This window comes from Colletotrichum paranaense (assembly GCF_030867605.1).
Source record: "Colletotrichum paranaense strain IMI 384185 chromosome Unknown Scaffold_2.1, whole genome shotgun sequence".
NCBI lineage: Eukaryota > Fungi > Ascomycota > Sordariomycetes > Glomerellales > Glomerellaceae > Colletotrichum > Colletotrichum paranaense.
In genome coordinates this window covers 768,110-792,490 of record NW_026848960.1, presented here as the reverse complement: position 1 = coordinate 792,490, position 24,381 = coordinate 768,110, and the positions used below count along the sequence as shown (strand labels likewise).

At 51.6% G+C, this 24,381-nt stretch overlaps 8 protein-coding genes across 8 annotated transcripts; 5 read left to right on the top strand and 3 right to left on the bottom strand.

The window, feature by feature from the left end:
- Positions 1–1,487: 1,487 nt before the first annotated feature.
- On the top strand, positions 1,488–3,443 carry CPAR01_02141 (uncharacterized protein; the record flags this gene model as incomplete). Its single annotated transcript, XM_060486429.1, has 4 exons — positions 1,488–1,765; positions 1,851–2,429; positions 2,495–3,354; positions 3,406–3,443. 4 exons carry the CDS (start codon positions 1,488–1,490, stop codon positions 3,441–3,443), a joined length of 1,755 nt encoding a protein of 584 aa, XP_060353757.1.
- Positions 3,444–3,654: 211 nt separating this feature from the next.
- CPAR01_02140 (uncharacterized protein) lies at positions 3,655–3,849 on the top strand (the record flags this gene model as incomplete). Its single annotated transcript, XM_060486428.1, has 1 exon — positions 3,655–3,849. The coding sequence occupies one exon, from the start codon at positions 3,655–3,657 to the stop codon at positions 3,847–3,849; it is 195 nt and encodes a 64-aa protein (XP_060353756.1).
- A 561-nt stretch (positions 3,850–4,410) lies between these two features.
- On the top strand, positions 4,411–6,061 carry CPAR01_02139 (uncharacterized protein; the record flags this gene model as incomplete). Its single annotated transcript, XM_060486427.1, has 5 exons — positions 4,411–4,803; positions 4,859–5,240; positions 5,435–5,525; positions 5,580–5,716; positions 5,787–6,061. 5 exons carry the CDS (start codon positions 4,411–4,413, stop codon positions 6,059–6,061), a joined length of 1,278 nt encoding a protein of 425 aa, XP_060353755.1.
- Positions 6,062–8,887: 2,826 nt separating this feature from the next.
- CPAR01_02138 (endopolygalacturonase 1 precursor) lies at positions 8,888–10,068 on the top strand (the record flags this gene model as incomplete). Its single annotated transcript, XM_060486426.1, has 2 exons — positions 8,888–9,082; positions 9,163–10,068. 2 exons carry the CDS (start codon positions 8,888–8,890, stop codon positions 10,066–10,068), a joined length of 1,101 nt encoding a protein of 366 aa, XP_060353754.1.
- Positions 10,069–10,644: 576 nt separating this feature from the next.
- On the bottom strand, positions 10,645–14,172 carry CPAR01_02137 (glycosyl hydrolase family 35; the record flags this gene model as incomplete). The annotated part of the gene is made up of 10 exons (XM_060486425.1): positions 10,645–11,945; positions 11,999–12,222; positions 12,277–12,468; positions 12,530–12,786; positions 12,838–12,972; positions 13,029–13,404; positions 13,462–13,577; positions 13,633–13,819; positions 13,875–13,951; positions 14,056–14,172. 10 exons carry the CDS (start codon positions 14,170–14,172, stop codon positions 10,645–10,647), a joined length of 2,982 nt encoding a protein of 993 aa, XP_060353753.1.
- Positions 14,173–15,320: 1,148 nt separating this feature from the next.
- CPAR01_02136 (BNR/Asp-box repeat protein) lies at positions 15,321–16,522 on the bottom strand (the record flags this gene model as incomplete). The annotated part of the gene is made up of 2 exons (XM_060486424.1): positions 15,321–15,939; positions 16,002–16,522. The coding sequence occupies 2 exons, from the start codon at positions 16,520–16,522 to the stop codon at positions 15,321–15,323; spliced, it is 1,140 nt and encodes a 379-aa protein (XP_060353752.1).
- A 2,724-nt stretch (positions 16,523–19,246) lies between these two features.
- On the top strand, positions 19,247–22,154 carry CPAR01_02135 (peptidase; the record flags this gene model as incomplete). Its single annotated transcript, XM_060486423.1, has 3 exons — positions 19,247–19,946; positions 19,997–20,845; positions 20,929–22,154. 3 exons carry the CDS (start codon positions 19,247–19,249, stop codon positions 22,152–22,154), a joined length of 2,775 nt encoding a protein of 924 aa, XP_060353751.1.
- Positions 22,155–22,903: 749 nt separating this feature from the next.
- Positions 22,904–24,085, bottom strand: CPAR01_02134 (uncharacterized protein; the record flags this gene model as incomplete). The annotated part of the gene is made up of 1 exon (XM_060486422.1): positions 22,904–24,085. One exon carries the CDS (start codon positions 24,083–24,085, stop codon positions 22,904–22,906), a length of 1,182 nt encoding a protein of 393 aa, XP_060353750.1.
- Between the last annotated feature and the right edge of the window lie 296 nt (positions 24,086–24,381).

Sequence of the window (24,381 nt, the reverse complement as noted above, 5' to 3'; positions counted from 1 at the left end):
GGATGAAAAGAGAGGTCCGAGTCTACCTGTGCATCAGAAGAAAGAATGACTTGGAGGGATGGGATGTTGCTGGAGGAGAGGCCTGAGGGAAGTTGCACGGACAAACCAAGGAAGATTCCAGTGTCTTGAGGAACCTACCTTATCCAAGGTCGGGTACTCAGGCCAGGTACCTTGCATATCTCGAAATGCCGCCTGTGGTGCTCAGCCCAAGACAAAAGTTCAAGGTCATACATCGAACCTTATTGTGTGATGAATCCTGGGGCTGGGAGGGCTGCCCAGAATAGGAAACCTGAAAGAACACCCTCAAGTCTCTCGAACATCTTTGGCGCTTGATTTGCAGTCGGCCTCTCATGGGCTTGTCTTGGTATCAGTAGGAAGCAAGGCAGCTTTCGGTGAAGGAGGACTGTTGCTGCATTGGAAACTGCCTGCTCAGTGACCCCGCCAAGTGGGGTCGGATAACGGCGGGTGGGGCACTGCTAAAATACGTACCTTTAAGGCTGACACCCTAGTTGTGCTCAGAAGTACCGATCCACTCCATCAAAGTCACTTTCTTTAACAGGCATCCTGACCTTCGCCAGAAACAGCTCAACACGTTGGAGTGATGCTGGGAGGCAGTGAGGGTTGAACACTTTAGAACAACAGTGGCATAGTACGGACCGAAAGGTGCCTCATGAAGGTGCCTGAGCTACATGGCATGCCGGACGAGTATCTCGGCGCTTAGGCCTACGACATGTCGATACATCCAGACGTGTCTGACAATGGAAGTCAGAAGCCGCATGAGCTTGACGCATAAGGCAGTGTTTCTCCAGAGGGCTGATTACTCGATTCAATGATTGATAGCACTCGTTCATGTGCAGTCTTATTCGTGCCTCGCTTTTTTGTCTACCTTAGTCTGGTAAAGATACCTCTGAAGTTTACCTACTCGTACCTGCCTCAGAAAGCTTGATCGGCCAGGGAAGGAGCTACAAGCAAATCGGAGCTTCCTTCCTTACCCGTTTGCGCAACGCCCCCTCAAGGACGTGAAGACCAAGAAGGTTCAGCCAGAGCCTCTTGCTGCCCTGCACCCTTCAAAATATCCACCCAAGCTTCATCAAGGCAGATTTTCTTTCGCCTGCTGACCTCTACGTACCTTGCCCAAGCACATGCTTCCATCAAGCTTGATGAGGCCCGGCTTCTGACATCGCCCTCCTTCCTACCACCTCAAGTTTCCCTCCTTACCTTTTTGCACCTCTTTCTACTGCGACCAGGCCATCCTGAATAATTGAAATCTTCTTCACCCTCTTCTCGGGTCCGTCAAGCCTACTCGGATACAGCTTCATTTGGAAACACACAGGGCTTCCACTACACCGACCCCAAGACTTTGATTTGTTCTGGTGGATGACAGCCGAACATCGACTTGCATCTGCCTTCTACATCCATACACACTTGTTATCGCTTCTCAGCTTTGATACCTTCTGCAACACCCGGCAGCAACACAACGTCTAGTCATGGACGCCTTTGACTTTGGGCAGCTGTCCGTCAGCGGGCGCAAGATCATTGTCGGCATCGACTTTGGTACCACTTATTCAGGAGTAGCGTGGGCTGAAACCCAACGTCCCGATCGACGAACTGCCATCACTACCTGGCCGATCAGCAAGACCATCCGCGAGGGCGAATCTTCGGACAAAGTCCCTACCAAGCTGCGATATGCCGGCGACGAGGTTCAATGGGGCTTTTCAATCCCCGTTACTGCACCACAAGATGAAGTTGTCGAGTGGTTCAAGCTGTGAGTGCCTTCAATCCCAATCAAACTCGGTCTTGGCATAATGTGTCCGGATGTTATAAGACACAACAGAGCTAATGTATTCCAGTGACCTCGATCCTTCTCTCCAAAGCATGGGTCAAGCTGTCTCCTCAGAGGCTCGAGGTGGCCGCAATGTCGACAAGCTTGTGACGGACTACATTTCTGCCCTGGGCAATCATCTCGTCTACACTTTGAAGGAGAAGCTCGGAGAACAGGTTGTCAACACCACACCGTTGGAATTTGTTGTCACGGTGCCCGCTATCTGGTCAGATCTCGCCAAGGATAAGACCAAGCAAGCCTGCCAAAGGGCTGCTGGCCTCAACACTGTTACCAACACTATTGCTCCCATCCATCTTGTCTCTGAGCCCGAGGCTGCTGCCATCTATGCCTTACATGGCCTGGACCCACATGGGCTCAAGGTGGATGACACTGTGGTGGTTGTAGATGCTGGAGGAGGAACTGTGGACTTGATCTCGTACACAATTACCAGTCTAAAGCCTATTCTGGAGGTCCAAGAGGCTGCTCCAGGATCTGGTGCTCTGTGCGGCTCGACGTTCCTCAACATGCGCTTTGCCAAATTTCTGAAGGCTAAGCTGGGCAAAGAAGACGGATTTGACGACGAGATCATGGCCGAGGCCATGGAACAGTTCGAAAAGAAGGCAAGCTTATTTATAACTTTGATCACTCTTTGACCAGGTATCTTGACTAGAGCTCTTTGACTAACGGTGCACAGGTCAAGCGACAGTTCACGCTCGGCGCTGCTCCAGACGACACCTACACCATTCCAGTCGGTGGTCTGGCGAACAACAAAGAGCTGGGAATCAACCGTGGTCGTTTCGCCTTGAAGGCATCAGATCTCCAAACCATCTTCGAGCCCGTTGTTCTCGAGTGCATCAAGCTTGTCAAAGACCAGATCACAGCAAGCAATGTGCCGATTCGTGCTATTCTCCTTGTCGGTGGTTTTGGCGCATCCAACTATCTCAAGGAGCGTTTGCGCAACGCTATCGATAAGAGCATTCAGATCATGCAGCCACCCAATGCTTGGCAGGCAGTTGTTCAAGGCGCTGTCATGAAAGGTCTAGCTCAAGTATCTCCTGACAAGCTTACGCAGGTCAAGGTGCAGAACCGCAAGGCCAGGAAGCACTATGGCACCGAGTGGCGAAGCAAGTACGATGCCAAGCTTCACAAGCATCTCGAACAGAAGCGACACTGGTGCGGCTTGGATGGTTGCTACAAAGTGTACACCATGGAGTGGTTCATTCAACGCGGCGATAACGTCTCCGAAAACGAACCCTTCTACACATCGTTCGTGTGGACCGGTCTGGTCAGTCAGGGCCGCATCAAGAAGATCAAGATGGATATCTACGCAGATCGCAACCAGAGAATTGCGCCTGTTGCTCGGGATGAGAATGTTGCAATGCTCGTTCATGTCGAGGCTGATGTCGGACACATCCCCGAGCACATGCTCTCCCGCCGCCAGGGACTTGATGGCCAATGCTACTACGAGCTGAATTGTAAGATCGAAGCCGTCTATCTTTCGGCCTCAACCACGTACACATTGCTCTACAACAGTGAGTTTGCCTTTCACTGGGCATCTTGACACGAAAGTTAACCCCTTCTAGATCAACGGTACAACACGGTGACGGCAGAGTATGTTTGATCTCGTTATGCTTTGGCTGCAGACACATGTAGTTGGGAAAGCACCTTCCATCTGGATACGCGACCATTTTGGGGCAGGAGATTGATTAGCACATATGAAGAGGTAACAGTGTACACAACGCAAACATCGTGTGGCGTTTCCACTCCAGGAGCTCTGCTTCTCTGGATGGAACAATGAAGTTTATTGAATTCCAAGCCATATCGAGTATTTCATGCGCCCATATGACATTGATACTTGGATGAACACTTTCTTGATTGGCCAATACCATGATCAAATTACTTTGCTTGTTCCTAAGACGCTGATCGTTTTAACTCGGTCGTCAGAGCCTGGAATCCGTACAAGGGATTCGTGGTTGCTATTGGCTATTTGGCGTTGTGGGGAATTAATCACACGTCTGGCACTGTAGACGGAATGACAATGGGCGGCGGAAGCGAAGATGAGGTGAAGAAGACAACATTGAAACATCGGGACGAAAGAGACAGCTGAGAGAACTTAGTTTCAAACTACCCGTCTGGGAACTTGGGGACACTGGATCTTGACTTGGTTCAGTCGGCTCACCTTGAATGTTCCCCTTCGGCGAGACGCATCCCCAGGTAGTTCCAAAGTTTTTAACACCAACGAATGACCTATGGAGAGTTACTTGGACTATTGCAAACATGATCGCAGGGAGCTCTAGCTAACGCTGGCTGCACCCTAAAAGGGAATGGAACCATTTTAGCCGAATGCCGATGTGGCCGGGAGGCGTTATCAGTGGTCAAGATAGAGGAATCAGACCCCTGCACAAAATCTGACCGAGGCCAAATTCCATAACAATCAAGACCTCAACCCGGGATGCGCGACTTTGACTCCTTTCCTCATCACATCAACAACTTCAAGGTCGCCGGGAAAGAACCACACGACAACACAACTCTAACGATCAACCACATCACTGCGCTGTTCGTAACCCCAGGTAACCCCTACAATCACGATGCAAACCAGATCTGACCCTGAACAGGTTGAAGGTAGAGGCGACGACGCCGCCCACCGCAAAGATGGCGACGAGCACACCGTCGCGGGCTGGCTCACCGTGGCCGGCTCGTTTCTCGTCTACTTCGTGTCCTATGGCTACATGAATAGCTTTGGGTACTTCCAGGACTACTACCTCGGCCATAGTCTGGCTGGGTACCCGAGCTCGGTCATCGCGATCATCGGGTCGCTCCAGCTTGGTCTTATGAACCTCATCCAGCCTGTCGCCGGTGGTCTCGCCGATTCGTACAGCCCGAGCATCCTCTACGCTGTCGCGGCTGTCGGGGCGATTGTCTCCAGCGTCGGCGTCTCATTCGCCCAGCCAGGCCACATTTGGCAGTTCATCCTCACTCAGGTATGTGCCGTCACTATTGCCCGACGTGCCGAGATCGATCTAACGTTAACAACAGGGCGTCATCTTTGGATCAACCGCCGTGTTTGGTACAGCGGTCTCCTTGCCTCTCGCTAGTCAGCACTTTACGAGAAGACGCGCATTAGCCATTGGTATTGTCGCTAGCGGGAGCAGCGCGGGAGGAGTCTGCCTACCCATCATGTTCTCTCATCTTGTGCCACGTATCGGCTTCGGCTGGGCTTTGCGAATTGCTGCGCTGATTGCTCTAGGATGCTACGGGATCGCTATTCTCATCTCGCGGCCCAAGCTGCCACACAAGCCTGTGAAATCCATCTGGTCTATTGTGGACTTCAATGGCTTCCGCGACCCCCGATACTCTACACTGGCGCTTGCTAATGTGGTCGGTAACTTTGGGCTTTACGTACCGTTCTACTACTTAGGTACGTGTTCATTTAAGCTTGGACAGTCTGACTCAATATCGCTTTGCGTTATTTGGTAAGCTTAAGGCAGACATCAACTGTACCGTTCCAAGGTTGCAGGTTGTCGATCCAGAACTCGATGTCCCTACTCAATGCCTCTTGACCGCGGGCTGACGGATGATGCCCTCATTGAATACAGCTAACCTCTTCACCAGAGCCGTACATCGCGGTTCACCACCCGGGAGCCGCGGTGAGGAACTACCTTCTCCCGCTTATCAACGGATCAAGCTTCTTCGGCCGAGTGATGTCAGTTATTGAGTGGTCCAATATGCCATCATGAGTTCCACTGACGAATCCTAGCGGTGGATACGTAGCCGATCATACTGGTGGATTGAACCTCCTCTATCCACTGACGGCAATTTCGGGCATACTCTGCCTTACCTTATGGCTTCTATCCACCAGCGTCAGCATGATTGTAGCTTTTGCCTGTTTATACGGTATTTTCTTCTCATTACTTTATGCATGCATCAAGCTTGCGGGGTTCTAACTCGGCTAATCCAAATGTAGGCTTCTGCTCGGGAATATTTATCAGTGTCACACCGTCCGTGACCGTCAGACTCTCTCCAACTGATAAAGTCGGTGCCCGGCTGGGCGCATTCTCCATCTGGAGCACAATCGGAGTCTTCACCGGCACGCCCATAGGCGGCGCTTTCGTCCGACGAGGCACGCCGGAAGAATATCAGCACCTGATCATCTTCACCGGCATGTGCCTCACTGCCTCCGCTGTCCTGCAGTTTGCGACGCGCATTCTCTGTGATAGAGATCTACGCAAGAAGTGGTAAAACTCTTCTGCCATCGGGCAACAAGGCCAAACACCACGAGGTTGGCTTGTCTTGCGGTCCGGCAGCGAGCCGGCAAGCGAAGTTGGGGGCTGTTCTTGTTGGAAAAGATCAGGGCAAGGGAGGGTATGGGGAACGGTGGAGTGCAAAAGGACATGCGGATAGCCGAGGAGGATCTGCGCCAGGCAGGAAGTTGGCGATGGACAGGCGGTCTATGATGTTGGGAGAAATTGGCATGGGGTTGAAATGTTGAGTTAGTTTATAGTCATGTCTGAACCTTGGCTTCTACGGATGCTTGCTTGGGGTGGAGCGCTGAGGTGTGGCATCTGCGTCGATCGGCGGGACTTCACGGAATCATCCGACTTGGATAGAAATCCAAGCCATCCGAACCATCTATGTAGTCTGCATAAGGTCTTCAGCCACATAAAAAAACACGGATAGCATATGCGGTTCATAGCTTTCAGTCCATAGTCAACTGAATTGTGGTAGACATAATCCCGGTCGATATTACTCCAAATATGGAGGCCCATGCTTGAGTAGTTGTGTGGATGCACTTCCACTACTTCTTGGCAGCCAAGAAATAGTCCAGCCTCCTCAACTACATATCAACAAATTACGTGGATAGTCCCATATCATCAATGGGAAGAAACTCTCTATGAAGTGCTATTTAGATGCAGATGAATGGGAAGCTTTGACTCATTGGCATCAAATGGCCGCATCGCGATATTTGCCGGAGAGCGTCCGAGATGAGTTGGCTCTCTGTCAGTAGGGGCACAAGGTAAGGGAGGCAACCGTACTCCTTACTAAAACAAATAATATGAGACACAAGCCAATTATCTACGTCATACAAACAAGAAGCAGAAATAATTTTGGCACCTTTTTGTTCTTCTATTAGATGTGCTGATCTACATTTGTTAAGTGGAATAATTTCTCGCGGCACTCTGGAGCAATGCTCGGTGGTTTGGACAGCTTACCGTCCACAATCCAGATGTCCAGTCTCTATGGGACCTAATGCTTATATGATGAGTGAAGTCTTTGTTCCATGAGTTTCATATTTGCAAACTGCGACTAGCCAAAGCCAACGCGCGTTGCCTGGCTCCAGCAACAGCACAACTGTGAAGGTGCCTCAGAATCGGCGTTTGAGTCTCGGAAGACGGCCATCGTATTCCCCGGATAGCCGAGACTCATTTGTCTGCCGCAGTCGAATGCTTTGTGGCTGCCACATGAGTTGTGGATAGAAACCATAAACTTTCCTTTTCAACGTGGGAACCCTGGTTAACCCGGCGCTTTCCGCACTTGCTGGTTCGCATGAATCCCGCTTACAGTCCCAATTCTTGACGATCGCTCATATTTCTGCCGTGACCTGAGGGACTATTCCACTTAATAGAGAAAGCAGAATGAGGCAATTCGCATAGTGAGGTGGCAATCCGTCTCCATGCTGCCGCCATTCAGGGGAAATCACTGCAGCCTTTGTGATATCTGACATGTTGGATGTAAACCTCTCGAGCGGTCAAAAGCAGTTGTGGGACATGACCTTATTAGCCTCCGGGTTATCTCTCGGGGGATATTTGTTCTGCTCGGCGCTTACGGTTGGAGAATTATCGTTTGTCGCCGGTCCCATCTGCATTCCGATTGCGTTCCACCTTACTCAAGCTCTGCTCAGGCAATCTGCGCGGGCTTAGCCTGCAAACGAGGAAAACATTCAGAGAACAAGTGATACGGTAAACACGACGGGTCGGGTGGTGGCATGCGCTCAGGAAGACTTTGTAAACAAAGGTATCAGTAATGAGCCAAGAAACAATCTGAAAGTTGATTTTTGAGGCGAACCCACCAAGTCATTGAGTAAAAGCAAAGCGGACTTCAAAGAGGGGGGGAATGGAGTCGTGCTTTCGCCCGCTAATGAGTGTGGGCAGAATGAGGTTTATTATCGCGAAATGGAAGCACCTTTTGAAAAGTCAGTTTTATTGCTGCTATGCGTGATAAGAAAACTGCATAGCATCTGGCCACTGCGTCCTTTGGTCCGTGAGACTTTCTGTGCTATGGAGCTGACTTGCAGACTAGCAAGCTGGCGTTGAACTCTGTTAGATGCGCAGCGCACGAGGCACATTTCGCAACGTGTCTGGGTATGATGTAAGAATAATTCCACTTTCACGAGAAAAATGTGACAGAAGCAAACAGGTGAAGAGAGAAGGTTTTCGAGTTGGAAGGCACAAACCTGGGGAAGCTTAGGTTCCGTCGTTGCGCGAACGCCTATAGCCCCCATCTATATCAAGCGAATGAAGGTTTTCGGCAAACCCTCGTTGAGGCTCCTTCCGAACTTCCCACACACCACTCCACAGCTCTAGCAGATATACTATATTCGAGACAAGCTTATTTGAGTAGTCCTTCTAGACGCAATTTCTGTGAGTGCGAGCTCAATATGTCGCCAGTATTTCGTTCCCAGGACAAGAAATGTTCTTCGGGCGTCCAACAATAGCGATCCTTGCCGGCGTTTGCCCCAAGTTTAGGTAGCCGTCCTATGTTTGACTGACTCGGCCGGCGGTCACCCCTGTTCTTGATATGTCACGGTGAACACAAGCTTTGATTGACAGTCTTGGCAGAGCCCTGCTCAGAACGCCTCCATTTGAGATATAAATCGACCAGTTCCCACGGCCTTGGCACTGGTTGAAATATCTCTCGAACTGTCACCAGAAGATCTTCTACTCTGATCATTACCATCCTTTGAGCTTTGGCTCGTCCATTCTTTTTTCGTTCACTCTCTCGTACTTATCGCCCTAGGGCACTCCGACATAACAAACTACTTCACAACCGACATTTCTGCTTTTAAACATGGTTTCTTTCTTCGCTCTCGCTGGCCTGGCTGCCACCGCCCTGGCTGCGCCTGTTAGCCAGTCCGGCTGCACTTTCACCGACGCCAACGCTGCCATGAAGGGCAAGGCTGGCTGCTCGAACATTGTCTTGAAGGATATCGCTGTCCCCGCTGGAGTCACTCTTGACTTGACTGGCCTCAAGTCGGGTGCTACCGTACGTCGATTCTTGAACATTACCTCTTGTGGTCAATAGGCCACTATCATCTCGGCCAGATTTACTAACCAAATCAACAGGTTACCTTCCAAGGCAAGACTACCTTCGGATACAAGGAGTGGGCTGGTCCCCTCATTTCCGTTTCGGGCTCCAATGTCAACGTCGTCGGCGCCTCCGGTCATGTGATTGACTGCGGCGGCCAGCGCTGGTGGGATTGCAAGGGCAGCAACGGTGGCAAGACGAAGCCCAAGTTCTTCGCTGCCCACTCTCTGCAAAACTCCAACATTCGCGGCCTTAACGTGCTCAACACCCCTGTTCAGGCCTTCTCCATCAACACCTGCACCAACCTCGGCATCTACGATGTCAAGATTGACGACTCTGCCGGCGACGGCGGTTCCCAGTGCGGCCACAACACCGACGGCTTCGACGTTGGTTCTTCCAACGGCATCTACATCTCTGGTTGCACTGTCAAGAACCAGGATGACTGCCTTGCTATCAACTCCGGCACCAACATCACTTTCGTCGACGGCACTTGCATTGGCGGTCACGGTCTCTCCATCGGATCCGTTGGTGGACGCTCCAACAACGTCGTCAAGACCGTTCGCATCCTCAACTCCAAGATTATCGACTCGGACAACGGCGTCAGAATCAAGACCGTTGCTGGTGCGACTGGCGCTGTTTCGGACGTTGTCTACTCCGGTATTACCATGACTGGTATCAACAAGTACGGCGTCATCATTCAGCAGGACTACAAGAACGGATCTCCTACCGGCAAGCCCACCAGCGGTGTCCCCATTACCGACCTTACCGTCAGCAAGATTACTGGTAACATCAAGTCTTCCGGTACCGACGTTCAGGTTCTTTGCGGATCCGGCGCTTGCCGCAACTGGAAGTGGGAGGGAGTCAACGTTTCCGGTGGTCAGAAGGCAGCCAAGGCTCTCAACGTCCCGCAGAGTGCGGTCCAGAGCGTCAACACCAAGTTGTAAGCGGCTGTTAGCTCAAACATCGTCGAAATATGGCGAGTTGGGAGACTTGTGTACATGGTAGGCCGGGCTTTTGGTATCGGTCTAGATGTAGCTCAAGAACTTGTTACAGAGTGGTGTCCCAACATTAGCTGGCGACGAATTATGTTCTTTTGTATGCAAATATGTATATCGTATCATCTTGCTGGTCACGATATGAACATATAATTAAACCTTAAGCCATTTCAAATCTTGTGCATCTCAAGTGACTTGAAGTTGTCTGAGCTATGTAATTTCCGCGTTGCGTTGCTTGAAAGCTTCGTGGTATCGTGAAGCTTGCTTTGAGGTTCAAATGCACCTTCCAATAGTGAACGGAATCTCTAGAAGGTGGTCATCCACGAGGGTCATTTTTGAAAAGAAGATGCAACCCAGGACTGCTAGGAGCGGGCCAAGCCTATCAACACCCTGAGGTTATGAGTCTTGGTACCTTTGGGTGACTAGCTACACTATACTTTGGGTCAAGGAGAATCTTGTGAATTCAATCAACTGCCAAGATAAAATGCCGTACATGAGCATATCAGATTTGTGATTTATGACCCTTCAGTAAGCTCCTTTTCTTTCAGCCCACTTCGTCTGCGGCGCGGGCGTCACCTTTCCGAACCCAGTTGCGCTGACCATGCCAACTTCCCACTTGAGGCCCTCAACCTTGGCGCCGCCCTTCTCCATGGCCCAGAGCGTGATGCCGAGATGGTTGGAGCCCTGGTAATTGAGAATGCCCTCAGGAATGGGGAAGCGAGCTTGCGGGCCGACATGGTGGACAAACTTGCCAAATTGGTATCCGTTCACAAAGATCTGAGCGCGGTATGCCGTGGTTGTGGTGTTGGCAAAAGTCAGAGAGAGCGGGATGTCGAAACCAGTGGGGAGGTCGAGGTCAAAAGTGGAAGAGTAGTAGGCAATTCCGGCCTTTTCAATTCCCGCGGAGGGGCCCTTGCTATCTTCCCAAGAGGCCGACGGAGGTTGGGGCCAGTGGTATCCTTGTCGCTCGATAAAGAGACCGCCTTCGTTGAGAGGGCCTCGTTCGCTGTCGGCGTAGTCCTCGCCGCCCAAGTTGCCGGTGATCTTCCATTTGATATCAGATTGCTCGTGACCCGCAAGGTTGTAGTTGAGGATGCCCCGGGGGTTCTTCTGCTGCTCTTCGCCGACGACCCAGTTGCCGTTCAGACCCATGTGGTCAACAACGACTGTGAAGACGTAGTCTTTATCCTTGGTCAACTTAGGCAGGGTGAACGTGCTGTTATAGGCGGGAGAAACAGCGTTTCCGACCCAAGAACCGATGAACTCATCGTCCAGCCATACTGAAGCACCATAAGCGTTACCTCCTTGAGTTGTGATGTTGAAAGTCGTTTCATCGCCGTTGGCAGTGAAGTGACCCCGATAGAGAAGCGAGCTGGTGTGGTAGCCGTAGTCTCCACCGTACAAGCTGGTGGGAGTCTTAAGAGGGTTCGCGGTATTGTACGTCTTTTCAAGGTCCGCGGCCGTCCATAACTCGTCGGAGTAGTCTGACTTGATCTCTGGCAAACTATCGATATACTTCCAGCTGAGCTGACTGATGCACGGAAGTTTGATCTCAGGGGTGGAGAAATCGACCTTGGCGGTCACAGCTCCGTGGTCATTCTGCTTGAAGTCAAGAGACTTGCCGTTGAAGTTCAGACTCTTCAGCGACGACGGGGCACCACCGATAATCTCGATGGTGGTCGTGCTGTTAACGTCACCAGAAAAGCTGATGGAGTCACCGGTAACGGCAACATTGCGGACGAGATATCCAGCCTTGACAATAACATCAGAGGTTCCGAAATCACCGACCGCGGGGGGAACCCAGAAGTTGTAGGCCTCATTGCGCGCTGGAGAAGTCTCGTTAGATAAGAAGGCACAACGATGTTGGGTGAAAACTTACTCAGGAGGTATACATAAACGTTCTCGTGTACGCGGACAACCTTTCGCTCGTCCGAGACAGCCCAGCCTAACACAGTGTAGCCGTCTTTTTGCTCAATAGTGACATCTGAGCCCTCGATAACGTTCTCGTCGGTGATATCGGCTTGTTCACCTTCGATGGCCAGCTCATGGTGCTCGTCGGCACCTCCGTAGACGACCAGCACGGTCTTATCGGCATACTTCTTCCTATTAAGAGGTTGGAAAAGCGTCATGGATGCTCGAATGAAGTTGACTACTTACCATGTAAAGATCTCAGCTGTGGAGTAGACTAGATTCTTGTCGCCCACAGGATAGTCGCTGACGTGGATCTTGGAGTCGCGCCTGGTCAAGTACAGGCTATCGCTGAGCTGGGGAACTTCAAGCTCACCGTACTTGACAGTTTTGACCTTCAGCTTATAGGCAGTTGTCTCAAGAGAGTCATACTTTGTGTGTCTATCGCACCATGTGTTAAGACTGACTAAACGCTGAGGGTACATGTGGAATATCGATATACCTCGTGATGTAGAACTTGGTGGTGTTTGTTGTTGCCGGGGTCACGGTGATCGCGTCGTTGTTGGTCCACTCAAGCGAGGCGTTGAATCGATCGGCCACGAGATAAGCAGGAGACACGTGAAGGAAGTTGGATTGAAGCTTCGTCTCGCTGTACTTCTCACGGTTGACTAGACGTTCCTCGGTGATCTGCGCACCGTAGTCGTACGAGGTGTAGCCGTCGGAGTGTCCGAGGTTACCCCAGTTGGTGCCACCCCAAGTCTGCCGGATTCAATAACAAAGAACACTTGGAGAACCTGTCGAAACACTTACCATGTAGATGTTGAAGATGGTCACTCCAACGGCATAGTTGTTCTTGTACAGAACACGCTCAAACTCATGGTTGAGAAGGGCTGCGCAGTACTCGAATCCAGCACCTCCCCATGGCTGGAAGCCACCGCCTTGGAACTAATGACTGTCAGATTGTCTACCAACTTGGACAATGTCGACTCGATATCACATACCTCAACGATCGTATACGGGGTGGTCGGTGCGATAGCATTGTTCGTCGTGAGCCAATCAGTCGGCAGGCCATTCTCAGGCCAGACAGTGGGGTTCCAGCAGTCGAATCCCAGCGGATACCCATCGTGTCCATAGATATCGACCTTGGCGGGCGTAAGCGCAGTGATGGCACCGAGCTGCCAGGCCTCATTATTGACGTACGGCACAACAACCCCGTGACTGCGGAACTGATTGTCGACGTACTTCCAGTAGTCGTAGTCGGGGAACGGATACGGGTCGACGGCAGCGTTGTACTCGTTCTCCATTTGGAAAAGAATGACAGGTCCTCCGTTGGTGATTTGGGCTTTGGCGATGATGCTTCCGAGGGTGGCAGTGTAACTTTGCATGTTAGTTAACAACCATTTATGTCATTGGCGTTAATGCTTATTGTCATACTTGTCAGTTGCCTTCAGGTAAGCTTCGTCGCCAGTCCTGAGAGCTCCTTGGACTCTCTGGAGCCAACCGGGAAAACCTCCTCCGGTGACTTCAGCATTAATATACGGTCCCGGTCGCTTGGTTCTGTGTTAGTCGTAAGATTTCTGGGAGGACATTCGTCGGGTGACCTACAGCAAAGAGGTAGAGTCCAGCCTTCTCGGCGGCCTCGAAGAGTGGCTCGAGTGCAAAAATGCCCTCAGCGCGAACCTCACCTGGCTTTGCCTCCAAGAGTCCCCAATTGACGTAGAAGGAGACGGAATTGTAACCAGCTGCCTTGATCTTCTGGAGGATATCGAGCCATAGGGATGGAACCGGCATTCTACCAACGGCTATCAGTGATGTGACGGCTTTTTCATGTCACGATACCGGCCTACCTGAAGGCATGGAACTCGGCGCTGAAGATCATCAATCTCTCGCCATTGATAAACAAGCTTTTGTCGTCCCATGTCACCTAGTCATATTAGTCAACGCCTTTCTGGCCGTCTCATGAGAACAACAAGTAAGGCCTTATCCAAACTCTGGTCATTCTTAAGGCCACTTTCGAGACAGACTCACAATGTCTTGCTGCCTTCCATTGAGGAGCTTCAGATCCGTCCCAATGGCTCTGGCATTGACTCCATCAAGCCAAGCTAAGGCCAGCAGGGAAAGAGCCTTCAGACGCGACAGCAACATCTTGATTGTTACACCAGCAGCACACTCGAAATCGTGCTTGAACTGCAGCTATACAACATCAATTGAGACGATACGGGACAGGTCTACGCCGCGAGGGACTGGTTGCTATTTGACGAAAGACAACAAAGTTCCGGCCTGTACAAGCGACGGACCGGAGATGTCACCATCCCCCAACCTTGAACTACACGTAGCGGCGGGATCATCGGCATTGCTGGGATCTGAATGGCTGAGCAGTACCTGGCAGCGCAGCACTCTCATTGCAATCTCAATTCCCCCTCTCTTACCCCAACTGTACGACTGCAACGTCGCCAGTCCACGGGTATGGGATTGGACAATAGGACATGACGTGCATGCATGTATCTTGCACCATCTCTGGCCGTCAAGCTTGGACACATAGGAGAGCAGGGAGGGAACTGGTCGAGAGTGGCAGACATTGGCTCTTTCACCGCATCTCCATTCGAACCTTGAGCTGTTAGTTCTTCCCCGCTCATGAGCCCCGCGTTTGTCGGCTAACCACCTGTTCGTCCCTTGTCTCCCAAGACGGGCTAAGACGTGGTAGGGTTTTCCATGCGGGGAGTTGCGCCACCTCAAACGGCCCGCATGTCCGGGGCAACCCAGGAACACATCGAAACTTCCGTCCATACGAAGCCCGGTCTATGAAGCTAGAGGACGGCGGAACAATTAACCAAGGTTGCTGGTCTCTCCGCTGTTATTCTCAGGACCTGAGTGGAGACCACCGCACTCCTTTGTCCATGTCTGCGAATTTTCCCGATTCCTTTAGGATCGCCCTCTCTGATCGAGCAGTTTTTATGAATTTGGAGACAGCGCCATTGCATGTCACTTCTAAAAACACAAACACATTTCAGTTACATGCAGAAACACACTTGGAGGTCCGCCAAGAGGTAATATCCCGTATGTAAATTACGTCACCAGGAGGCAGAGAGCTCATCGGAGATACATGCCCGGTGCGAAGAAGCGGTAAAGGTAGCGCGAGCATCATCCGGAGGGGCTGTAAATGTATGTCAATCATTTACCAATATCTCATTATGGCGTTCATTGCGTGTATGTACTTGTTGTGTGAGCATAGGGTACGTCTTCCAAATGACCGACCCGAACTTTTGTTATTTACATGAATCTTTTGGCAACCCTCATGCATGCTTGAGACCCAACAGCTCGGTAAGCTTAAGCATGCTGACGGTAACCTTGTTAGTGGTGCTGGGAGGCAGGACGCCGGCACCCATAATGAGAAGGTAGTCAGGATCCTCTTCCATGATACGCAGGTTACGGGTGTATGCACCGGCCTCAGGAGAATCGTATGCGACCCAAGCGCTCGGGTCGCCGCCGCGGCGGTTGATGAAGAGAGGGGCACTGTTGCTTGACACGACAATAGTACCGTTGCAACCACCGACGGGAGACCAGACAACATTAGGGCTGTTAATGGGGAAGACACCGCCATTGGTGCTGTTGATGTACATGTCGGGGGCATCGGCGAACTTGCGGGGGTCCTTTGCGATACGGTAGTAGATGGGGAACGCGTAGGTCGGGATGATGGGTGCGCCGCCCCATTCAAAGGTGTACGTGTAGTCGCCATTGGCGAGCTGTGTGACGAAGGGCATGCCTGGGCGGTCGGTGTATGTTGGGTAGGAGACATCGGTTACGACGGCGGACCAGTTCTTGAGGTCTTTTGTGGTCTGGTGGGAGATCTCCTGGCCGTGCTCGGCCGAGCGCTGGTCGGCGTAGTAAAGGATGAGGTCATCCTCGAAGATGCTACCGTCGGTGTTAGCAAATCTAGACTAAGTGCATTGCGGTTCGAGTTGCTCATGACTTACAGAATGAAAGGCTCCCAGACGGGAGTCTCCTCGTTGTTGGGAATGGCACGACCACCGCGGGCGACGTGGGAGAGAAACTCCCAAGTGCGGCCCTTGTCCTGAGAAGCATACAGGTCGATTTGGGTCTCGCTGAGGTCGGTGGGAATGCTGTTACCGGCCAGGAGCACGGTTCCAGCAGGGAAGCCTGCAAAGTCCTCGCGGAGCTCGTACAGGAATGGTTGGTAACGCAAGCCCCAGTTGTTGACCTGGTCGTGAACCTGGCCAACTTCCTCCCACGTGAGGCCACCGTCTAGGGACTCGTAGATGGGGAACCAGACCAGAGGAGGCTCCGGTGAGTAGTTCTCCCAAGTTCCCAGGAGACGACCGTCATTGAGCTGAACTGTGCGAGGGTACAGCACGCGGGGGTCCGTGTAGTTGTCAGGCGGCTGGAATATGAGGTTGCGCTCGAAGGTCTCAAGAGCAGAGGCAAATCCGCAAGTGAGGGCGCCTACGGCGGCGATGAGGGCGGACCGGAGCATCATGACGGCTGCTGCTACGACTCGACGATCTCTGCGGGATGCGACGCGTCTGAAGACAGATGTGCGAGAATAGGAAGGCAACCTTTGTCGGACCGAGAAGCAAAGCACCTTTTATAAGGTAGCATTGGACATCGCGTCCCTCACTGCTTGACCCATGTGGTTGGTTCCAGAGGAGTAATTGAGCTGGGGCCGATGACCATGGCAAGCTGCACAATGCGACCTTGCCCGAGCCATGAGCTTCCTCTCGGTTACCTCGACCATGTGGCGACTCCCCATAACCTTCTTAACCCTGGCTCAGCTCCCCCAGACTGGAGAAGCCTGGAGAAACATTATCGTTGGAAAGCACGGCTTAGATGTCAACGAGGAGTTCCCACGGTGCGAAGCACGAATCGGCCGCTGACTGGGAGTACCGCTGCGCAGCAGTTGTATGCGCTCCAAACAAACAACCGACGGCCGATGATGATGATTAGAGTCGCGGGACTCGACGACAAGGTTGTGCCGAGATGGAAAGAAAATAAGATTGGGGTTGCGGGAGCCGGGCCAATGTTATCTCGAGCTCCGCCGTACAAACTTGCTCGTTTCCGGTGAACCCCAAGACTTCGAGCTGTGGGGTTCGTGCGGGGGAATGGAGTCAAGTACCGAAGTTGCTCGTGGAAGATGCGCACCAATCATTCCAGCCAATTCCTCGGTAGTGATGCTCGCTCTTGGTCTAGCTGGAGTTGTTTGCCTGTGCCTACATCTGGGCTGTGAAGCCGCTCTCGACGAGGGGGGAGGAGGGGGCTTTGTGGATTGCCAAGTTGGCTGAGCTCGATAATGTCCCGGGACCAGCTTGCTTGGAATGCTTTGTTTCCGTCATTTCCCTACTTTACTTTGCATTGTCACCTCACCGCCCTCAATGCATTCACCTGGAATCGCGATTATCTCAACAACTAACAGGAAGTTGGCGGAGGTTGGAATGACTATCTGAATTCATACAGGACATCGTTGTGCACCCTCCCTCAGGTTTCCTGCCTCACCTTTATCTCGTGGCAAGGTTGTTTTCTATCCATCCTTTCATTTTTTGCGAGACGACCATCCCACTAGTCGCTCATGATACCTGTCTAGAGCTGTCTCACAGACTTCATCTCAATTGCATGGAGTTATCGACATGGCTGAATGGAATTTCTACATCCCTGTAATGACGGCTGCTGTAGCCTCTTGAAACTAGCGAGTTGACGTTTGCTGTGAATGAAGATTATTATTCATCGTACTTATTGTTACAAGTTTTCGAGCAATGACGGATGGTCTTCCTAGTACTTGTCACCCCTTTGCTACCTTACAAGAAGAGGAGTGTGTCGATGGATCTGCGAATGAGTGTTGTTTATGTACACTTAACTCAGCTTGCTCCGGGGAAGCAGAGCCAATAAGCTTAGTAGTGTCAAATTCAATTTAAAAAGTGTCAATTGTGTGAGTTACTAGGAGTTCGAAAAGGTATCAGGCATTTACAATAGTGTAAGAATTGAATGTTTCGGCTAGAAACTTCGGGCGATCCACATGTGCTCGACAAAGTAAACCACCAACTTCTATCCCGTCTCTACTGTCACTGACCGGCTAGGTTCGTCCTACGTTTTGTTTCTACTTTAGGGGTAAAAAGACTTTGATATGGTTCTGAAGGCATTGATACTGTAGCATGAGATATTGACCTCCACTCATAAGTTGACATGAGACTTTGTTGCGACAGTGGATCTAGTTTATGATAGGGGTTTACTCGACAAAAGACTTACAAGGACTTTTCCAAGTGGTTCTTCGCATTAGGCAGTGAAGTGCGAAAACCAAAGTCTAGGGTTCTTTACACTAGTATTTACGCCAAACTTAGTAATTCTGGCTCCTTATGACTATCTTGACAGAGAAGGAGTCGCCTATAGTCAGTTCTCATCAAGACACACATTGACAATCCCGTTACAGAACATTTTGGCTATATAATTTCCCACAAGCGGCTAGCCACCGCATTTTCCACGATGCTTAGCACTCGCGTACATCATCCAGAATTTCGGGATGGTCAATCGTGCATTTTCATGCTCAAATGCTTGAGCTGCTCAGCAATGAAAGTCACTGCTACCAAAATCTTCGTAAGATGATGCGTAGATCAATCGGCTTGCGCGGGGTTGTGGTGCTCTTGTGATGTGACAACTCCTAAATTGCCTTAACCTTGGCGCTCGAAGATTGTGAATATTTGGTCAGAATGTCAGCCACTTGCATAGATCACGCGATAACAGATTGCTGTATCAGGCAGGTCTGATCGCGCAATTTCAGGGTCTTCCGCGTATACGAGATCATACTTCTCTTCACCTGGGTATTGAAGATTGTGGTACCGGACTGTGACACCGTGATGATCTGGAAGTGAGCCGATTCGTAGATACCTAGTGAATGTGCGGTGGACTGAGCTGCCTATTGTGTTAAGCATATTCCGCAATTGCCGTGCTTTAGCGGGAATACGAGAACACACCAGGGTCTGATAACATCACGAACAACTTCAAGATGCAATGCGACGTTGCCCTGCATCGACTCAAATGTGCTCTTACCACGCCGCGGAATCCGCGGTATTAAGGAAGATCAACTTCATACCAGGTAATCGCATGTACATATAAGCCTCTTGTCGGATTCCAGGTAGCCTACCGTCATGAGATCTTGTTCCCAGCATGCTCGCTGAACATCACTCGCTGCTGTTGGTGTATTTCTTCTTCCAGAATGCACCGTCCCTTCGTTCTTGCCAGCTTAGCGCTCTCTTTGAGCCAAGCAGCTGCCTTCGAGGGCAATCTCAGACCCAAACCGGAGCTCATTCCGAATGCATTTGTGGTTGAGCTTCGCGATCCAATAAGTCTCGGCCGCCGTTCGGACGAACACACCCACGTGTCACTCAAGCGTGCGCTCTCGTCCTTGACCTCCTTCGATGTGCGATACGAACACACCAATCATGAAATTTTCTATGGCATCTCGATGAACATTCACAACAATGAGTCTCTCGCTGTGTTGAAGTCCCTACCTGAAGTTGTCAACGTCTCCACAGTCCAGTTCATTCCACGGCCCCTTCTTGCTATCGATTATGAAAGTCGCTCGGAGTCATCCTCTTCGGTGCATACTTCTCGTAAGCTAGCAAAGAGACAGCAAGTTCCCGAGAATAACTTGGACTACAACGTCCCTCACACAATGACTGGAGTTGACCGTGTGCACGCTGCTGGTATCAAAGGAAAAGGAGTTAAGATCGCCGTCTTGGACTCTGGTGTCGACTACTATCATCCTGCCCTCGGCGGCTGTTTCGGACCTGGATGCAAGATCTCGTTCGGATATGATCTCGTTGGTGATGAGTACGACGGATACGGTACCCCAGTTGAAGATGCAGATCCTCTGGCTGCGTGTGTTGGGGGTGGACATGGCAGTCACGTCTCAAGTAAGTTGTCAGTTTAACTTTCGATGTTAGGGCCGATCTGACGGCATTAGGAATCATCACCATGGATTCACCTTCCAACGATACCTTCAAAGGCATGGTGGGCGTCGCACCTGAAGCAACATTAGGTATGTACCGCGTCTTCGGCTGCTCCGGCGGCGTTGGCAGCGACGTACTCGTGGCCGCAATGATGCGCGCCGCCAGCGATGGAGCCCAGATCATCAGCATGTCTATCGGCGGTTTTTCCTCGGTCGGCAACTCGCCAAACGATCCTTACCACGTCCTGATCCAGAAGTTAAGGGACAGTGGCATTGCTGTCGTGGCTGCTGCGGGCAATGACGGGGCCAACCTCCCCTTTGCAGTCAACGCGCCTGCCAACAGCCCTGCTGCCATTGCAGTCGGCTCTATCGAAAACACTCTTTTCCATACGTTTGAGCTGATTGATTCAAATGGCGAACTCATTCGTTATGGAAGTCTTTACCCCTTTCCCCTGAACCGCACGCTAACGGCGGTGCACGTCGGCGATGGGGGCGTCCAGGGCAACTTCGGATGCCGGGCGGCGGACTATGATGCCATTGCAAGCAAAGTCACTGGTTCGAAGGAGAACTACGTGATCGTGGTTCGACGTGGACTTTGCGGTCTTTCCTTGATTCAGGATGTTGCAGCTACCGCAGGCTTCAACAACATCCTGACATATCCTGATAAGGACGTTCTTGACAATCCATTTCTGGAGGGATTCAGTGCAACCTTGCCAAATGCTGCGCGTAGCTTCGGTACAACGACAAACAACAAGATTCAGGTTGGATCTCTGAAAGGCGGACACTCTGTAACGTTTCGAACTGCTGTTCCCCAACTCACACGACAAGCGTGGGGCGGCCAGATGAACAACTTTAGTAGTCCAGGTAGGCTCCCAAGTCGGAAGATAGTGGAAAATGGGATATTCTAACCTTTCTCTCCAGGACCTGTGTGGGATTGCAGCCTCAAGCCTCAGATCAGTGCCCCTGGCGGTCAAATTTTGTCGACCTGGCCCCTTGCTGCATCAGGATGGGCGCTGGCACCTCAATGGCTACGCCGTACCTTTCTGGTGTTCTCGCACTCGTGAAGTCGCGATTTCCGGAACAATCAGTGACCGAGATACTCAACCGTCTCCAGTCAACCTCAAAGCCGACAACTCGCGCCACCCGTAACGATGTTTCGCCTCCTGTTCATCAGGGAGCCGGCTTGGTCGACGCCTACAACGCGATCTTCTATCCTTCATTCATCTCGCCTGGCCAGTTTGATCTCGGTCCCAATGAGATCGTCGCCCGGTCCAGCTACTCTATCAATATTGCAAACCCGTCAGACAAAGCCACAAAGTATACCCTAGGTCACACCCCAGCTTCTGGCATGGCTCGCTACCCTAATCTGGACGTCTCCGACCAGGTCGGATTCTTCAGCAATGTCTATCAACGACTAGCCTCTCTCCCTTTCGCAGCAACTATCAACTTCCCAGAAGGTTCAATAGTCACTCTAGGTCCTGGTAAAAGCAAGACTATTTCCGTGGAGATCGTCCCGCCGCAAAACCTCCGAGCTTTCATGATCCCTTTCTACTCAGGCTTCATCTCCATCTCCTCTGACGATAATGAAAAGCTTTCTATTCCGTACCAAGGGGCCGGGTATAACTACACAGCTGCTCCAAGCTTGGGAACCGATCCTGTGCCGTCTAACGTTCTCATACCCGTTACCGAGTATCCCGTGTTTGGAGCTCCACAGCTTGTCACGTCTGACGGCTTCGGTATTCAGGACTACATCAAGATTGATCTCGCCGAGCTGACCCTTTACTATGCCGGAATGCAGCCTGTGCGGATCGAGAGGCTGGACGTCGTTCGGGCAGACACAGACTTCGAGCCCACGTGGTATGGATTCAATCAGAATAGACCTCTGAACTACACCAAGACAGCGCAGCCTGTCAACGGCACAGTCGCCGGCGCCGAGTTATTGGGCAACCTGTACGTTAACTACAACAATGCGCCTGTGACTAGCTTGTTTGACTCCTGGCCTGTTCCAAGGTTGTGGGACGTCGAGACAGCGTCTGTCCCAATACCTATGTTGAAGGGCGGATACAGACTACTGATATCTCACTTGAAGTATGGTGCGGATGAGACTAAGCCTGAGGACTGGTCTACCTGGATGAGCGGTGTTATCGATGTTCCGGAAGATTACTACCCATAAGGAGATTATGTGGTCAACGAAATCGCACCCTGCTCGATAGCAATTGTTGCCAACCGAATTTAATCCTCAATACTGTTTCCTGTCTTAGGCACGGGTGTATTGACACACGCGTTTCCCACTGTTGTGTACCTGTACCGCCAGCATCAGCCCATCAGATCACCAGCTCACATTGTAATGCGATTCGAGACAGGTGCTTCTTATTGCTGTTGTAAAACTGAAGTTAGGCATGAGAAGCATTCCTGGGGGCCAAAACACTCGATGCCGCAAGGTCAGCAAATGGTAGCTGTCGATGAAACAGCTGTTGGCCTGCTGTCCTCAAACTGCCGAGGAAGTTGGATCGAGTTGTTCCAAAGCGGGAACTTCGCTATTCCCGGGGAAAGACTTCAGTGGTTAAACTTCCTTGTCCTGAACCTAAAAATAGTAGGGAAGCCTCGGGCCGTCTTAGCAGAGTTTACAGCTTTATATTGAGACATCCACAATATGCGGTGCGGCAGCATAAATAATGAAGATGATCTGACTCTGCGCTTATATGCGCGGTCAATCTTGGCCCGGCAGGCAGAGACCGCTCTAACTAGAATCCGATATGTTTGTGGTGTGGCGAGTTAAATGTCCGGGAGTCCAGTCTAGCGGCCTTTGCACGTTAAGGGTGCCGGATTACGATTACTGCGTGTATGTACAGGTATGCTTATGCTATTTACATAGGTAACACATCCTCTTCAGTCCAGCCGCTGCACAGCATTGCGCAATCATCACCACCACCACCATTGCTGCTGCTTCTTGATCCATTTGTGGACCAAAGGAGCGATGTCGAGATTGTTCTTTTCAAGGTGCATGAAGTGGCCATTGCCCTTGATCCCAATTTCACTAAGCTTGATCCACTCCGGCTGGCCACCCACCTGCTTCAGATAATCGATGATACAGTGATCGTAAGTAATGTGGACACTGGCCTCTCCCGTCAAAGCCAGGTACGGTACGCTGGCGATCTTGGGAAGTTTTCGGACAGGTTCCTTTTGAAGGTAGCAGTTACGATGAGCTAACGACGGCTCACCCACAGATTCGACAGTGGCGTTGAGTTCCGCGGCGCTGGATACTGCCGGCTCGTAGTCGACAGGGGTGTTCGTCAGACCCCATGGATTAGCCGCAGTACTGGTCAGACCATAGCCGTACGCGCGAAAGGGGATCGTGGAGGGCTCAACATTGATGTTTCCGGCGAGATGCTGGGGACAATCATTGGAGATGCCGATAGCGAACTTGGAGCCCAGGGAGTGGGAGATGAGGTAAGACTGTGCGCCAATGAGGGAAAGAAGCTCACACCCAGCGGTACGCATGGCCAGCTCTTGGGAGACCTGGCTGGTTGTGTATGGGATGAAGCTCTGCTGGAACTGGTCAAAGAAGGGATCGCCGCGCATACCCGTGCCGGGCCACTGGGTGTGAAGCTGAGACTGGGGGTAGGTGTTGTAGTTCTTGACGCCGGTGAAGCCCATCTCGACAAACTCGGCCGACATGCCTACGGCCATGGTGAAGTTGGCGGCGTTGTTGGCCGTGGATCGGCCGATGCTGTTAGCATCGACGAGGTAAACCTGGTAGCCTTGCTTCAGGAAGTAGGTCGCCCACCCGGGACGATTGTCAGGGGTATTGAGCCATGTGGTTCCCGGAATGCCGCCACCGTGGATGAAGACCAAGGGGGTCGAGCGTAGCGTGAGGATGGGGGTGAGCTTCTCGACGTAGAGCTGGCCGATGGTGATGTTGCCCGTGGGGTCTGGAGCGCTTTGGCCCCCGACGTAGAAGAATTCTCGACTGTGCAACGTCTCTGAAGGTCTGCACGTGGAGCTGACTGCGTTGACGCCGATGCAGCTACTGTCGGCACTTGAGGTGGCCGTGACCGTTGATGCGGCCAGCGCGAGGGCGGAGAAACCCGCAAATCGGACCATGATTCCTGTGGCTGGCGGGACGTTGAAGCAGTTTGACACACGCCAGACAACAGAGAAGAGGAGCGCGCTAGATGCGCACAGATTTATCTGGCTGGAACACACAAACAGGTCAAACGCGCATCATCATCAGACGAGTAAAGAAAAGGCGAGAACGGGTTCTAAAGCAGGGCTTGCGAACGAGAACTACTGTTAATATACGCTAAACGACCGGAGCTTGATTCGTTTCTGTGTTGGTTCGGATCAAGCCAAACAGGACTCTCCAAATTGCAAATATTGGAGCAACGAACTTTTGAACG